The sequence below is a fragment of the Vanessa cardui genome, chromosome 4 (assembly GCF_905220365.1).
Source record: "Vanessa cardui chromosome 4, ilVanCard2.1, whole genome shotgun sequence".
NCBI lineage: Eukaryota > Metazoa > Arthropoda > Insecta > Lepidoptera > Nymphalidae > Vanessa > Vanessa cardui.
The window spans coordinates 13,588,285-13,605,266 of record NC_061126.1 but is presented as its reverse complement, the minus strand read 5'-3'; the positions used below and the strand labels follow the sequence as shown (position 1 = coordinate 13,605,266).

Here is a 16,982-nt window from a genome sequence, read left to right as displayed (position 1 = left end):
TTTTTACTAAACTAAAAAAAGGAAGGTCGAATCAGATAATCTCAGACAAAGAGATAACAGTCTATTATGTCTATGGCATTTGTTTTGAATAACAAGTTTGTCAGTTTGAATTTTCTTAGTTCATAGTTGTTAAAATAAAATTTGAATTCGGATGATTTGTATGCGCACCGTTAAACTGTTAACGTAAACATACATTTTAGACTATAAACATGAATAACAATATTACAAGCTTGGAACCATCGTTAGAAAAACAGTTAAAAGGACATCGCAACAGTATTACAGCCTTATTCTATAATCCCAATGAAAAACAATTAGCTAGTAGTTCTTTGGATAATAGCGTTCTGGTTGGTATTGAAATTGTTATTTTACATGATTTTGTTACATAATATCTTAATATTCATAATAACGTAACAAAGTTATTAACCTTAATGTTTTAGCTATGGGATCTGCGTGGTACTATGAGAAGTTATAGATTTCAAGGCCATGATGAAGCTGTAACGGATGTAACTTTTTCCCCATCTGGTAAATATATGGCTTCTGCATCCCGTGACAAAACTGTCAGGCTTTGGGTTCCGACAGTTACTGGAAGCACAGGAATGTTTAAAGCTCATTCTCAGACCGTCCGCTCTGTCCAATTTAGTCCTGACGGGTCCAAGGTATGACTTTGACTATAAAAACTTGTATAAAAGACATCATATTACTATATGATACATATAATATACATATATATAAAATAACTTTCGTAATACAATTGTAGATAGTAACGGCATCAGATGACAAAATAGTCAAATTATGGTCAAGCGAGAAGCATAAATTCCTGGCATCTTTCGTAGGGCATACAAACTGGGTTCGACGAGCTTGTATGTCTCATGATGGTTCTATTATAGCTTCCTGCTCAGATGACAAGACAACCAGATTATGGAACCCCGACAGTGGAGAATGTATACATACATATAAAGACCAGAAAGGTCATGGGATGTATTTGGCCTGGCATCCTTCTGGCTGTTACATTGCTGTTGGCACTTCACATGGAAATGTGAAACTTTATGATATAAGAACCCATAATCTTGTACAGTATTACAGGTAATTAAATATATTATTGTCAAAAAGGTTCTCAGTCTTGATCAATTTTAAATATGTAAATAATTTTTGTTTTGTATTTTAGTATCCACAGTGAAGCAATAACACAACTGACATTCCACCCTAGTGGAAGTTATATATTGACTTCTAGTAAGGATGGCAAGATGAAGGTAATTTCAATTATTTAAATTGTAGTGGTATAATTTTGCACTTGTATTACACAATTAGACATCTTGTATTGTTTATTTTTTATAGATATTAGATTTGTTGGAAGGACACCCAATATTTACACTAAGTGGTCACAGTGGTCCAGTAAATGCCGTAGCATTTTCTCCAAGTGGAAAAAGTTTTGCTTCTGCTGGTGATGATAAACTGGTAAATGTCTTTTTAATTATAAATAACTTATTCTTTTTCTAAGAATCCTGAGTGTGTAACTTGTGCTGTGCTTGTTTTAGGTTTTTATTTGGAGGACAATATTCACTGAACTTGATGGTGAAGCAAAGGAAAATGTTGAACAAAATGCAGTGTCAACATCTAGATCACAGAATTCTAAAGTTAGTTTATTAAAGAAGGATAGAACACAAGTTATCAAAAAGAGATAGCAGTAGTGTAGTTTTATTAGTAAGTAGAGTAACATCATGTTATTGTAAATAAGTAAAAGAAACATGATTATCCATTTTATTCAGGCACTGTCATTGGGAAAGATCAAAACAAATTATGCCATAGAACTTCAAAAACTAGAGTTCAGAGATAATTGCAACTTCTCTAAAAATATTCATCTATAGACAGTTTTAAAGTTAGATTAAAAAAGTAATAAAATTAATCCACCAAATAGGGTGTGAAGATTTGGTATCAATGCTATCATAGTACAAAGTATCCTGTGACTACTTTTGTGCATATTGATAATGTGCCAGAATTAAGTGTTGATTCATTAAATCACAATTTGCAAGAAAGTGCACCTAATGCACATGGCACTATGATTGAGTCGAGCCAACAAAGTCAGAATCAGGGTTCTTCAAGACTCCCCTTTGGACCTTTAAATAATTCTGCCAGAAATTATGATCATTCAAACATGCAATCTCATGGAGAAGATCAGTCCGGTGAATATTCTTCATACAGTGTAGGACATATTAGTCATATTCCACGTACACCACCAAGTCCAGCCACATACACAATACCATCCATTCTTAATAAATCTACCAGAACTGATAAAAATGATGAAGATATATTTGGCATGATCAAGCTTGGAAATGATGATGTTTGTTACACTAGTGGCACTATAGAATGGGTTGGACGTAAAAGAAGTTTTCCTCTAAATAGTGGCTTTAAAACTATCAGTCAAAATGAAATGCATTTACATGAGCCACTTACTAAAAAAATTAAAACTTTAAATAAGACTTATGTAAGTGGGATAAATAAAATAAAGGAATGTGACTGTGCTGATATACTTCCAACTGTAAATGCCATTGTTGATCATTTGAATGCTCTTCATGAAGCAGTGGACATTGTTGACTTAAGACTTAATTCACTCGAAGATGTCATAACCAACAACAATTAATACTTATTGTATATGTTTCTAATATATTATAAATAATGAAATTATAAATATTTATAAAAAATAAAGTATTTATTCATAAAAATACTGGCTCATACACTTGAGACATTCAATCATTAATACCCATAAATGATGTATAGCTGCATCAAAGTTATAATACAAAAAAGAAAATGTATACCTTTTTAAAACATAACAATAAAATATACTTATAAACAACTATACACTTAAAACAATAAATTACATTGTAGGGTATAAACATATAACATTCTTTGATTAATAGATGGTTTCATTGTTCAACATATACTTTATACACTCTCAACTTGTCATTATTGGGGTTATTATTTTTACTGTATACCAACATATGTGGTTTTCTTGCCTGTTTTCTTAATTACTTCAAGCAGTTGATCTGCACTTAGAGTTGAAGTTACTATAACTTTTTGATCTGGTAATGAAATTGAGATGTTATCCACTCCTTGGCCTTTTAAACGGTTAAGCACTCTCTCGACAGCACCTGAACAACCTTCACAGGTCATTTCAACGTTGAATATATGGGTCTGTGAAATAAATTAAACATTTAAATATAAAATAAGAAAGAAATGACGTAAACAAACATATTTTAACATGTACAGTAAAAACCTTACCGAAGACATCGTAGAGGGCACCTTAACTCGTAGGCAAAATGTTAAAGACTAATCTAAAGCGGTATAAGTATAAACTTATCAATAATAAGATAAAAATATAATATATTTATCTAAGGTTTAAGACTTTAACGTAAGTTACAGTCCAAGGGTTCATTGAACCTAGTCAACAGATTAATAATATAATTGAGTACCGTGAACATATCATTGTTAGGTAGAAATTATTGTTTTTTTCTCATGTACGCTAGCAAATTAGCATTAAACACATTATAATATTTTGTGTTTAAAACATATTTTTGAAGTTGGCTGATTAATATACAATACATATTATTTTATTATCTACAACACGTCTAGTGTTAGATTTACTTTGTAGGAAAAAGTTTGACAAATGGACAAGTGGGATTCGGTGTGTCTGCGAGGTTTTATTTATCAGTTTCGTTAGATTTGTGATATATTTTAAATACAAATGAAAACATGACACTCAGAGATAGTCTCAAAGATTTGGGATGGTAAGTGAAATACAATTATTGGAGACGATTATAATATATATCACTATTAACGCGTGTAACATTTGATTATTCTTTTAGGCACTTAAGTCAAGATGGTATTGATATTATTAGCGAAAATGGTCAAATACAAGATGTAAATATCCTAAGCAGAAGAGCTTTAGATGTAAGTACTGTAATAGTTCGTTTTTGTTCATTAGTTTTCCAATTAGAAATTATGAGAATGCACTCCGTATTTTAGAATATTAGTAATTTGTTCATTTATATTTTAGTTTGACTTACGAGATATTGGTGACACAGCGTTTCCTGAAGAGTTTACTAAAGATCCCACTAAATTGGAGAAGCCAATAGTTGTTCAAATTCAAAAGATTAGAAATGTAGCTGCTCCTAAAGCCAATGAAGAATCAACATCTGCTCCTCGGATGCTAAAGTTGACGTTACATGATGGAAAGTCAACATGTGTAGGTTTAGAAACAAGTCCAATTCCAAGTCTTAGTATTAATACCCCACCCGGAACAAAGTTGCTACTAAAGAATGAGGATTTAGAAGTGTGTCATGGAGTGATATGGCTGACACCGGCTGTAATATCAGTTTTGGGAGGAAAAGTTTCTCTCATGATTGAAAAATGGGAACTAAATCGTAGCCTAGCTAAACATACAAGGGGTGAGCTATCATTTAATAATAAATAGTATCATAATTTCATCATTTCTACTTAAATAAAACTAATTTAAAATGTATAACAATTTTTAACATTCTAATCTTAAAATATAATAATAATCTTATTATTTATTCAATCTTATTTTCACTATATAAACTTTGTTGTTCTGGAGAATTAATTTCATGTATCATTGAGAGCATTTAATTCTACTATTAGAGATTGCAAAATCATATGTTTGCACAGTAACCTTATTAAATATTTAAGAAAAGAGTTTAAATATATCACTCATATAATTTGAAAATAGTATTATCAATATTATTTTTAACCTTGAAAATATCTATTAATATAAAAAAAAAAAAATTGTTTAAAAATTAAGTATAACATTGTTACAATAGGTGGTATAGGAGTAGATGGTGGTCCTCCGCCTTGGATAGCATTTGGACAGAGATTGGAAGCCCTACCTGTAGATAAACAATTTAAGAGTTTGCAAGAAGCAGCAAAACAAGATAATGCAGAATTTGAAGCTCAAAGGAAAGGAGCTATTGCGGAGGCACAAAGAATGTCTGGTGTTAAAAAAGTAAGAAATTGTAACTCTTCAGTGGATCTTCATCAATCTGATTAATTATTTGTATTTTCTCAAACTTTCTTTTTGTTTTTAGGTATTTGGTGGAGGAACTAAGCCACTGTTAGATGCAAATGTGCAAAAAATTGTTGATGCTGGATTTTCTGAGGAACAGGCTGAAAATGCCCTAAAATATACAAAGAACAATGTTGAGAGGGCACTTAGAATATTGCAAAAAAGAGATAATTCTGAAAATAGAAGTAAAGAAAAACCTAAAGAACCAGATCAACCAAAACGGAAGGGTCGAAACAAGGAAATAAATGATGAAGATGGTATTCCAGTTAAACCTTCCGGAAAAGTATCATTGTTTGACTTCTTAGAAGATAAATTGCCTAATGTACCAGATAAAGACAAGAATAATCGCAGGGAATATAATACACCTTCAGAAGACAGAGGTGATAGAGGCTACGGAAATAGAGACCGAAATAGTGCCAAAAACCACTCTCGATCACATGGATCTAGGTATGATGGCCCCAGACATCGATCAGACAGGGGTCACTATTCAAATGACAATTATCACAATTCACACAGAGAAGATAGAAAATACCAAACACAGAATGAAAAACCACCAAGATTTCAAAGGAAATTAGAAGAAAAAAATAAACAACAACAGCCAGCCAATCTATACATGAATAATATGAATTTACATTATAACAATGCATATCAGTCTCATACCCAGTATCCTGAAATTAATATGAGAAATGAAGGAAACTTTAATGACAATAATATGAATCAGCCACCCGGTTTTCGTAATAATGTAAACCCCATGGATAACTTAGTTGACGCTACGGCTAATTTAAATTTACTTTCAAGTCAAACACGGTCTAGTGAGGAACTTTCACCTGGTAGGAATTATCAAAATTATCCTGAGCAAGCTTATCCCCCGAAACAATCGTACATGCCAAATCAGAATATGCCAGATGTACCACCATTTAGGAGAAACAATGATGTTCAGAAGTATCAAGATCAGCAGTACCAACGCAGGCAACAACAACCGGCACAGCAGCAGCAACAGCAACAACAACAGCAGCAACAACAACAACAACAGCAACAGCAGCAGCATAATGGATATATGGAACCTCAGCAGAATCCCATGTATTCTAATATGAACTACATGAGTGGCACTCAAGGAGGCTTCAGTGGACGTCAATATGGTTATGGTTCTAGGCCTCAAGAATTTAATACAATGCGCACTGGAGGACCCTTCTTGCCAGGATCACTTCTCGGCTTTCAAAATGCAGCTGTGAATGAACAGGCTAGAGCTATGCTTGGTGTTGCTGATATCAATTGGAAAGTCGGTGATCGTTGCCTTGCCCTGTACTGGGAAGATAATAATGTATGAATCTTAACATATGTTTAATCCTTCAAATTACGTAAATGTTCTACATTTGTTTACTTATAATAATATTCCACATTTCTTTTTCAGTTTTATGAAGCAGAAATTACTGGTATTTCAGCTAATACAGTTGTAGTCAAATTTTGTGCATATGGTAATCATGAAGAAGTTTTAAAGTCCAACTGCTTGCCATATCCTAATCAAGGTCAGTATAGTTCTAAATACAGTGCAACTTAGCTTCGTATAATGTATCTCGAGTAACAAATTTAAAGCTGTAGCAAACCGTATGTATTCGTTACTGAGTAACGGGTACGCCATTTGGTACCGAATACCGAATCGTTACTCAGAAATACATTTCGTTACTCGTATGTTTCGTATGATACGAAATATGCCAGTTTTTGGTGAATATTGTTTATTTATCATTAGCTTATTGTTTAAATTTTATTGTCAATTCATAATATTCAATACCTATTTTTTGCATTTTCATTATAAATAATCGATTGTGCTGTTATTAAAATATAACATAAGTTCATGGTTAAAAAAATGAAAATAGTAAACCGAATATCCATTGCAAATTTGGTAGATTCAACTAGATTCCATCAACAGTTACACTTGTAGTTCTACCCATTACCTATTAAATCAAAACTAAATTTAGATTAACTCAAATGTACATAATGTAAACAATAAATATCATATACAGTATACGAATTGCATACGGAATACGATTCGTTGCTCTAACATAACAGTATGACATGAGACATCAGACAAGTAACTAGTAACGATACGATAGTAACGAGTACTGATTGCTATAGTAACGAATACATACGGGTATAGTAAGGCACAAATTAGGTGTAGCATCGGAAAATGCAATGGAATGAAAAATAAACCGATGACTGCCGATTTACACAACCAATAGAAATAGCTCCCTATCGCGCCATTCGACGCTATTCGTCGCTATAGATTCACACGTCAGAGAAAGCAGGTGCATGTACATCGACGCGTCAAATTGACGAATATATTAGGTCATGCGATATTACATGTTATTACGTTTGTGCAAAGATCATATTCGCTTGAGAAATAAATATTGATAATTTGGGATAGCGTACTCAATTCGGATGTGATCGGTTTTACGAATTTTGCCGATGCGACATCTAAGTTGTGTCGTACTATACGTTTACACCTAATGATGTGACGTTTGCAGCGGCGTCGGGCAGCGCGGCGTACGCGGGGCGGCGGCCGTAGGGGCGCGGGGCGGCGGGCGCGCGCGCCGCCCCCGCCGCCAGCTGACGACGCCGAGCTCCGCGCCGACAGTACGCGCCGAGCGGTCGTCACTGCGCGTTACTTACGATTCTATAGGTTTTTTTTAAATATCAGTGTACTGCATCTCTGCCTAATGTACATATTATTGAATACTTTCACTATGAAAAGTGCCAGTGTAACTGATACGTGCGACTTTTAATGTCATTTGTATTTTTTGATGATCGAAATTTATTTGTGGAGTTTGGTTGTTATGAAATTTGATTAATTACGATTTTCATTGAATCATGCCATCATGGCATTCATTTAAACGGTCAGCTAGCTCAAGCATCCCTAAAATGCATTTTATAAGCAAATTGTATACATTGAACTTCTTGTTTCTAGTAAACAAATAATTGACACTCGTAAAATGTATTTAATAGGAAATTAAATTTGAGTAAGCCATCAGTTGTTAAGTATAATATTTAATTGTGTTCATCAAATAAAAATCGAATAACAAACTTAGGGTTTTAGGCTTTATAAATCTTAGTATAATGCCAGCCAATAATTCTATACAAAAATTATAATTATGTATTCAATTTATTTTGCAAACATACATTATTAAGCTTACTCTATGATCTACTTATTTTCTGATAATCCTTATTAAGTTTCTGACCGATTTTTTACACGGCGGACACAATAATTTTGAGGTCTGCTGCTGGGTTAAAGTATTAAATTACTTATAAATTGTACGGTAATACTTTAAAATATTGTGTATTTGTTAAGAATAAAATTGTAATAGTATTTTACGAAAGTTTTGTTAGACGAAGAAGTGGATCTTATCGAAGTTAAACTGGCGTTTGCGTCAAGGGCAGAGATGTTAGACGACTAATGACATGTGATTATAAAGTAACATTAAACTGTGCAGCTTCGATGTTCTTATTTTTACTAATAAAGCTGTGTATTTATCATAAAGATTTATACTCGTATATGTAAAATAATATAACTGTTTAGTTATCAGGGGATAACTTGATGTGTTAAATGTAATAGGGAAACGAATATGGATAGTGTAGCTCAATTTTATCTCATAATTATTCACATAATAAATGTAAGCTCAAACTTGGATGTAATACAAACAAAATGTCTTGCTAGATGTTGTCACTTGTCTGTCTGTTAAGAAACTACTTGATTTTTTTTTTATATAAATGATGTTCTTCCATTGCATTACATTGTATGTCCCATTGTTGTTCTGTTTTCTTACTAACAATAATACCTCCTCACATGAGTTACAGTTTCATTAGTAAATAGCTCCGTACCAATATGTATCGCTTGAAGTGAAGAGTTGCTTTGATAAGTAACAATGATTAATACTATTGATCAAATAATTTCCCTTAAACTGATTTACGTTTGGTTTTTCTAAACGATGAGTTTCTTTATATTGGTAATAGAAATTATTTTAATTCTTAAGTCGAAAATGCAAATTTTTCCAAACATTGTTTTTTTGCATGCTGCACAGTGAAATGTTTAAAATACAAAGATTTGTCATAAATGTTATAATTTAAGGGAAAAATTAAACTAAAAGATGTATCTCTCATGCATTAATTTATTCAGTTTATAAACATGTTATAACCAAGCGTTGTAGTGTAGCTTGTATAAGTGTATTAATTGTATTTCTAGCGCAAAGTGTGTAATATATTTATTATTTATCGAAATGCATACATAGTTTGAGGTGTTTTTTTAATTTACCTACTGTAAAGATTGTATACCATACGTAAGATCACACCAGTTATTTACTTTATATAGATATTTATATATTGATTTCATATATATAATATCTTTGTTGGCAAATACTGCTTGAATTTGAGTTTAAATTCAATTTAAACTAAATATATAATATAAAGTTTTTGTTTTTTACAAGTAGTTTTTGCCAAAAAAAATTGTAATTTTATGGTTTTTTTTAATTTGAAACCAAAGCTCAACTATCCGTAATTTGTCACTGTACCTCGGGTTTATGTAGATCATCAGCTTTCGATACATTTGTACTAATTTTCTGTTGAATTAACCGTTTATTAACTGAAAGCTAATAAAAGAAACTTTATTTATTTGTTTTTTATATGCCCCATTATACTTTTTCATCAACCCGCGTTAGAGCATTAGGGCGCCTAGCTCTAGATGTAAATGATAGAAGTGAAAATAACACTCAAAACTTATTAAATAAAAAAAACGTTTAGAAATGTAGAACTGAGTGGAATTGGTATTGTTTATTTAGGATTATTGAATTTATTAATTTACAGAAACATAAATCTCGATTTTTATTCAGTAATAGTTACAAGTTTGGTCCCGTATACTATTCTTATCACCAAGATGGTATGAGTGATACATATATAAAAAAAATACTATCAGCAAAATTAAATTTGATAAAGATGTCCAAGATGATGTTATGTGATGAAAGCACAGAAAGGTCCCCACATTCTATCATAGAGTTGATGCAGAATTTTATTTAAAAAAGGACGATAAACCTCTCCTTTCAACCTTCAATTCAATCGACTCTTTAGGATGGCAATGTAAGGCTTACGGTTGAATGAACTGGCGGAAATTATCACATCAAGGAAAAATCGTTATGTCCTCTAGGCGACCGTTACTCCCCTTCGTCCATAGTTTAAAATATCAAAATTTAAGAAAGTTTTAGTACTGTTTGAATTCACACGAAATTTTTATTAACAGTTTTATTTCTCATTAAAATATTCTCAATCGTTGTTTCTTTATTCCATTGTATCTGGTATTTTAATTCATATATTATGGCGAAAGCAACTTCGTTCCAAACGGATCTTTTTTTTTTCAAATTCAGGGCAAGGAAATGCAAACAATTTTGCGATTATTTTTAATAGATAAGATATAATAAATCATAAAAATATATAAAAAAAATGTTGTAATAGACCAGGTGCCTAAGTATTTTAATTAAGCACATTGTGTCGGTTAATTGAATATATCACAACCGACGGATGTGCAATAATATTTAATTATATCCACAATTTACATTACACACATTTTGATCAGTTATTATGGATTAGTTAATTCTACCAAACGTTCGAACAAGTGGATGTACCAGTTACCACTGGAAGGTTTAAAGCACGATGTTTGGTGGGGCGTTGCTCGTCTAACTAGTAACACGAACCAGTTGTTTTCCTTACATCGACAGCGGTCGACTCGTTTACTAAGTTATTCGTGAATGAACTTACACTGATAGATTTTACGTGTTTGTTGTAGTAGTTTGTTGATAGTGATGGTTAAGTGAAACTTGGATTTATTGACATAAAAGTATTTATAAAGGTGAATATTTAAAATATTATCAATACTTTAAATATTAAAAAAGAAACAAAACATACAGTTATCGTCATTCTTGATTTAAGAAAGTTTTGTTTACAAATATAATCGCATTCTACACGCTCCACTTTTATTTTCGCTGTAGCGTATAAATAAATATATTTAAAATTGTAATAGGTAAGTTCTAGTCATTAGTTATAGGGAGTAGTAAAATACTAAATAAATGTTTTTGTCGAAATAGATAACTTTCACTTGGTCATCAAGAGAACGGATCAGATGAACCTTGCGATATCCCATATCACCTTGAGGCCAGCGTCCGCGCATTGCGCTTAGTGGCATGCCTTCGCGCAACTAATGTAACAGTCCTACTGCCTACATACATGTACTACTACGTATGAGTCGTGACATACATACGAGCGTCATAAAAAATGGTTACAAAATGAAACGTTGCTAATTTTGTAATTACCGCGTCGATCGTGTTATGTCATTTTTATTTGCAAAGATTACGTTTTATCGGCGTTTTGTTGATGTAGAGAAGACCACGTTACAAATGCGGAATTATGTGTATTTGTTTAATTAGGTATAAACATAATTATTTGATGACACGTTCACCTACGTTTACATATAAGCATTCAAACTTTATTAAATTAATTCATTAGTTTGTTTATTATATTTTAATCTACTTAAAGAGAATAGTAATAGTTTTTATAAAAATTAATAAAAAAAATCTAGTTAATAACTCATTTTATTTATACAGTATTCTAGGCAATAAAGTATACGAGGAATTTATAACGTGCATTTGGAATCTATTTATTAAGTTTGAGAAAACATTTCATATCTAGCCTTTTTGCCTTTCCACTGAAAAAAATTAGCTATACTTATTAATAACAGTCCTACTTAAAAAATGGTTATGTACAATGAAAAGTCTTTATAGCAATACGTGTAATTTAAAATAGTAAAGTTTTTAAAAATCTTGATAGTTACCGCCAAGAGTCAAAACAGGATGCAATTCAAAATTTAAATAAATGGCACAGTACTTGATTGATGGTGGTGCCGTGCAAGCACAAGGTTGCCTGATGTATGAGTGAGGTCAAAACAACTAAGGCATGATTCTTATCTGTGCTCTAGATATCTTGGTAGTTCGTTTGTGGTAAACTTGCAATATACTATAAGTTATAATCTAATATTTATGAATTAACATCCTAATCAGAAATTTAACAAGAAATTTCCAGACATGAATATCAGATATAACAAGGCGATATAAAATTAATTTTGAAATCAAAATCAAAATAAACTTTATTCAAGTGGGCTTTTACAAGCACTTTTGAATCGTCATTTAACAATTAAGTGAAGCTACCACCAGTTCGGAAAGTAGATTCTACCGAGAAGAACCGGCAATAAACTCAGTAGTTACTCTTTTTTAACATTTAAAAAAAATACAGTCATGTTAGTTAATTACTTAAATTCATATATCCTGCCTGGAATTCAACAGGTATTAATTCCACGCCTTTTTATCATCTACAAAATCTTGTATCGAATAATACGCCTTTTTTACCAAAGTATTTTTTATAAACGATTTGAATTTACGAGACGGCAAAGTTAAAAATGTCTGCGGAATTTTAATATAGAAACGGGTACCTTGCCCCAAGAAAGATTGAGTTTGAGTTTCTGTCGTTAAATATGAAGATTTGATTTAACACATAAAGTTATTTAATAGGAAGTTGGAAAGTTACAACATAAATAATTATTTGTTTTACACTCGTGTACGTCTTTAACAATATCGATAATGGTTTTCTGAATAGGTAATGTAAATTTTGAGTCATAATAATTAATAGTAACGATTAATATTACAATATAATTATGAATATATATGATGCCACACTTAGCTTGGCGGTTGAATATGATGAGTGAAACTGCATAGTTACACTCAACATATTCTACTGCCACATAGCTTATTAATAGCGTTATTTGCGTTATATTGCGTTTATAGATATTAGTTGCGTTGGTATGAAATATGAGTGTGGAAGTAATTGCAGGCACAAGGGATACAACATAGGATTTCCTAATGTCAATGTGGTGTGGCCCATTGTCAGGAATTACTAATTCTGACAATACTCCACCACACAGAGCCAATGCCTATAGGCAATGATGACTATTTCCATGAAAGGGTAATATTTTGACGAGCATCCAAACATTATAATTTTAATTATTTGTTACCACTAAAGGAAACCCCTTTATCAATCGGCTTTACTATCCATGCAGGGTCAATGCAGTGTATTTTTTAACGTTAAGTACACGGTTATGGTATCCTTTTACGACTGCATTTATTTGATTGACCTTTCATTTGATTTGCCAACCATGGAATGCTTTTTTAGTTCACTTAACTTCACTTCACTTCATTAAATTTAGACAAAAGTTATTAAACAAAGTGAAATTGATTGGAGGTAGATTAAAAAAATCTCGATGTAGAAATTTCTTATGTAATCCAACATCTACAATTTTAGAATAGTATTTATTTATTTATATTGTATTAAAAAATATGAAAAATATTTTAAATATAGGCACTCAAACGTGTTCGCGGCATGTTAAAAACAAAACTAAAAAAAGTGATGTTCATTGGAGGTATGTAATGTGAAGATATATAGATAGATACAAACCGTGGTATACTTGATTTATGGAGTCGAATATAAAATTTTGTTTGTAATTTTTATACTTGGATCTTTGAAAATGTCAGTTTTAAATTCTTTGAAAATGAAACATTAAATGTGATAAGGCTCATAAATAAAAGTAAGGTATGTTAAGTACAAATGAAGATATATTTGTGTTATTTATTTTCACTAGTATGTAATGTGTTTTCTGCTCATTTTCACAACACGAACGGTTCCCAGGTTATTTTATTCTATTTTGGAATAATATCAACGTCATCCAAACCTTTTTAAAAAGCATTACCTAATTTAATGTAAACGACAATAAGTTAATTAAATTTGTTCAACACGAATATATTTTTCTTCTTTATCTACCAAAAATACACGCACATTATTATTTCTTAATTAATTAATTTAAGCTTATATAAAATTGCAGAGCGGCGATGGCAATGGGCGGCGCCATGGATGCCTGTGGGAGATGTATGAAAGTATCCCTGGTGGTCATTAATGTGTTAACTTTTGTAAGTATAATTATATGCTATATATGCTTTATATACAAATAAGTTAATGTTCAGTATTACTTTATTTTTACGGTCTATATTAGAATAATTACGGTCTATATTATAAAATAATTTAAAACAATATTTAAAACACATGCAACGTGCCAACATTAAATAGTATGAAATATAAAAGTGTGTATATTTTAATTAGTTTGATTAACTTGCTTTTTATATATTAGATTTATTATTTAGAGTCTGCAGAAATTTATTGATTTCCTAGTTTTAAAAATAAAAATATCAGTGAAATGTTCTTTAATAATTTTAGGTGGGTGGTGTGATAGCTCTGGCTGTCGGTTTATGGGTATGGGTGTCAAGGTCGTTTCCAAGTACACTCATGAGCAACAATATGTTCATCGCGTCAGTGGCAGTGGTGGTCGTGATGGGCGCTGCAATGATGATACTATCCCTTCTCGGCTGCTGTGGAGCAGCTAAGGAAGTCAAGTGCATGTTACTGACGGTACGTTGATCATCAAGAGCTCTGAATGGTAGGGATTATGAAATCAAAAAGAGCAATAAACTCTTATTTATTCCTCGATATCAAAATACAATCAATATGGTGGTAGGGCTTTGTCTTGGTGGTAGGGCTTTTTATTGGTGGTAGGGCTTTTTATTGGTGGTAGGGCTTTGTGCAAGCCCGTCTGGGTAGGTACCACCCACTCATCAGTTATTCTACCGCCAAACAAAAGTACTCAGTATTGTTGTGTTCCGGTCTGAAGGGTGAGTGAGCCAGTGTAACTACAGGCACAAGGGACATAATATCTTAGTTCCCAAGGTTGGTGACACATTGACGATGTAAGGAATAGTTAATAATTCTTACAGCGTCAATGTCTATGGGCGATGGTGACCACTTACCATCAGGTGGCCCATATGCTCGTCCGCCAACCTATACCATAAAATAAATATATATTGAATCTCTTTCACGCACCTTTATTAAATTTTTTTGCAGTCGGTATTACTTTTTATATTCTATCGTAATAATATTATTCATTTTTAGTATTACATATTGGTATTCATCATGTTCGTGGTGATGCTGGTGGGCGGCATTCTGCTGTTCGTGTTCAGGGAGAAGGTGCTCACGACCCTGGAGAGAGAGATGCACGCCTCTATCCCAAACTATGGAGTGAGGCATGAGTATACACGGGCGTGGGACGAAACGCAGTCTAACTTGCAGTGCTGCGGTGTAAAAAGTTACAAGGACTGGAACGATAATGTTCCTGAGAGCTGCTGTCGAGAAATCTACCCGGGGAAAGTGAGTCCGATGCATTAGTAATGCAAAGTTTATAATGACACCCAACAACAACAACAACAGCCTGTAAATTCCCACTGCTGGGCTTAAGGCCTCCTCTCCCTTTGAGGAGAAGGTTTGGAACATATTCCACCACGCTGTTCCAATGCGGGTTGATGGAATGCACATGTGGCAGAATTTCTATGAAATTTGTCACATGCAGGTTTCCTCGTGATGTTTTCCTTCACCGCTGAGCACGAGATGAATTATAAACACAAATTAAGCACATGAAACAGCGGTGCTTGCCTGGGTTTGAACCCGCAATCATCGGTTAAGATGCACGAGTTCTAACCACTGGGCCATCTCGACTCAATAATGACACCCAATTTGCCTTAAAAGGTGTAGATGACAAGTTCTTGATTGCCTATTAGATTAAGAAACTAAATTAAAAACCCTATTAATTTCATGAATACTTAAAAAAATATGCTATGTTCACTAAGATCTTTCTAAATATTTAACTGAGAACAAGATATATATTTTTAATTTACAGCGACAGGACTGCAAGTATTCACAAAATCCAACAACTATGTACATGGATGGTTGTATTAGCAAAACAGTAGAGTTGTTGCGAGAAGATGCAGTTTTCGTGGGAGCTGTAGCCATAATTGTAGCTTTGATAATGGTAATTTTATTCCGTTATTTTACAATACTTAAATTTCTTGACACAGCCCCAGAATGTTGAATGTTGAATGTTGAATGCCCCGTGATGTTAGAAAAGCTGACTGAATCTAGTGTTGCTTTAAACTGTCTTCTACAGCGCAAGCGCCATTTGCCATTGTTTTTTCACGGATAAATAATAAAATTAAGATTAGTTAAGGTAAATTAGATTAGTCATTTAATAATAAAATAAACGAACTCATAAAGCAAAGTCTCTGGAGGAAGATGTAATGAAAAAAAATTTCTATTAATATGTCGTTTATTTTAAAATCGTTTCATCCGGTAGGTCACCAAGATTTATTTTATTTATTTACTACATTCTTGATTAGAGAAGGTATAATAAAAATAAAGATTATTTTGTACGAGTTTAACAAAATCAAGCGCTGTTGTAGTGGAATTTATTTCTAGCGTGTGATTTTAAAGCAACTACATAACGTCTAGCATGCTTTGCAATGCCTCTTTAAATTCTTCCTCCCCATCGTTTGACGTTATCGTCACGATAAACCTTACGCAAAACTACACTATTTGTTGTTAGAATCGGGCGAACGACATATGAACAAATACAATAAGCATAAAATAACCTTTAATTTTAAATACGTATAATATTGTTATTTCATTTTTATTTTTTTACAGGTGCTGGCCCTCATATTTTCTTGTGGATTATTCGTGAAAATAGAGTGACGATATAGAAGAAAATATATTTTGGTGACTATTTTGTTTGTTAATCAGAATGACTGTTGAGTATAATTACATTGTTATGCGACCGATCGATTGTCTGGTGTCATATTGTGCATTACATTTTCTAATTTATTTTCTAAATGTAGGTACATACTTATAATAAAATTTTATATTGATTTTCATTTATTTATTTTATTTCTCA

At 32.3% G+C, this 16,982-nt stretch overlaps 4 protein-coding genes across 4 annotated transcripts; 3 read left to right on the top strand and 1 right to left on the bottom strand.

The window, feature by feature from the left end:
- The first annotated feature begins 87 nt into the window (after positions 1–87).
- LOC124544363 (POC1 centriolar protein homolog A) lies at positions 88–2,160 on the top strand. Its single transcript, XM_047122881.1, has 7 exons — positions 88–344; positions 438–656; positions 758–1,083; positions 1,166–1,250; positions 1,336–1,455; positions 1,536–1,634; positions 1,767–2,160. Exons 1-7 carry the CDS (start codon positions 210–212, stop codon positions 1,863–1,865), a joined length of 1,083 nt encoding a protein of 360 aa, XP_046978837.1. The 5' UTR covers positions 88–209; the 3' UTR covers positions 1,866–2,160.
- Positions 2,161–2,686: 526 nt separating this feature from the next.
- On the bottom strand, positions 2,687–3,285 carry LOC124544254 (copper transport protein ATOX1). Its single transcript, XM_047122727.1, has 2 exons — positions 3,277–3,285; positions 2,687–3,189 (listed from the first exon to the last, which is right to left on the bottom strand). Exons 1-2 carry the CDS (start codon positions 3,283–3,285, stop codon positions 2,980–2,982), a joined length of 219 nt encoding a protein of 72 aa, XP_046978683.1. The 3' UTR covers positions 2,687–2,979.
- A 361-nt stretch (positions 3,286–3,646) lies between these two features.
- On the top strand, positions 3,647–9,733 carry LOC124544078 (tudor domain-containing protein 3-like). Its single transcript, XM_047122497.1, has 7 exons — positions 3,647–3,782; positions 3,861–3,945; positions 4,052–4,442; positions 4,833–5,014; positions 5,097–6,395; positions 6,486–6,600; positions 7,597–9,733. Exons 1-7 carry the CDS (start codon positions 3,748–3,750, stop codon positions 7,635–7,637), a joined length of 2,148 nt encoding a protein of 715 aa, XP_046978453.1. The 5' UTR covers positions 3,647–3,747; the 3' UTR covers positions 7,638–9,733.
- Positions 9,734–10,695: 962 nt separating this feature from the next.
- LOC124544343 (tetraspanin-9-like) lies at positions 10,696–16,962 on the top strand. The gene is made up of 6 exons (XM_047122847.1): positions 10,696–10,961; positions 14,037–14,121; positions 14,426–14,617; positions 15,155–15,409; positions 15,936–16,067; positions 16,736–16,962. Exons 2-6 carry the CDS (start codon positions 14,044–14,046, stop codon positions 16,781–16,783), a joined length of 705 nt encoding a protein of 234 aa, XP_046978803.1. The 5' UTR covers positions 10,696–10,961; positions 14,037–14,043; the 3' UTR covers positions 16,784–16,962.
- Positions 16,963–16,982: the final 20 nt, after the last annotated feature.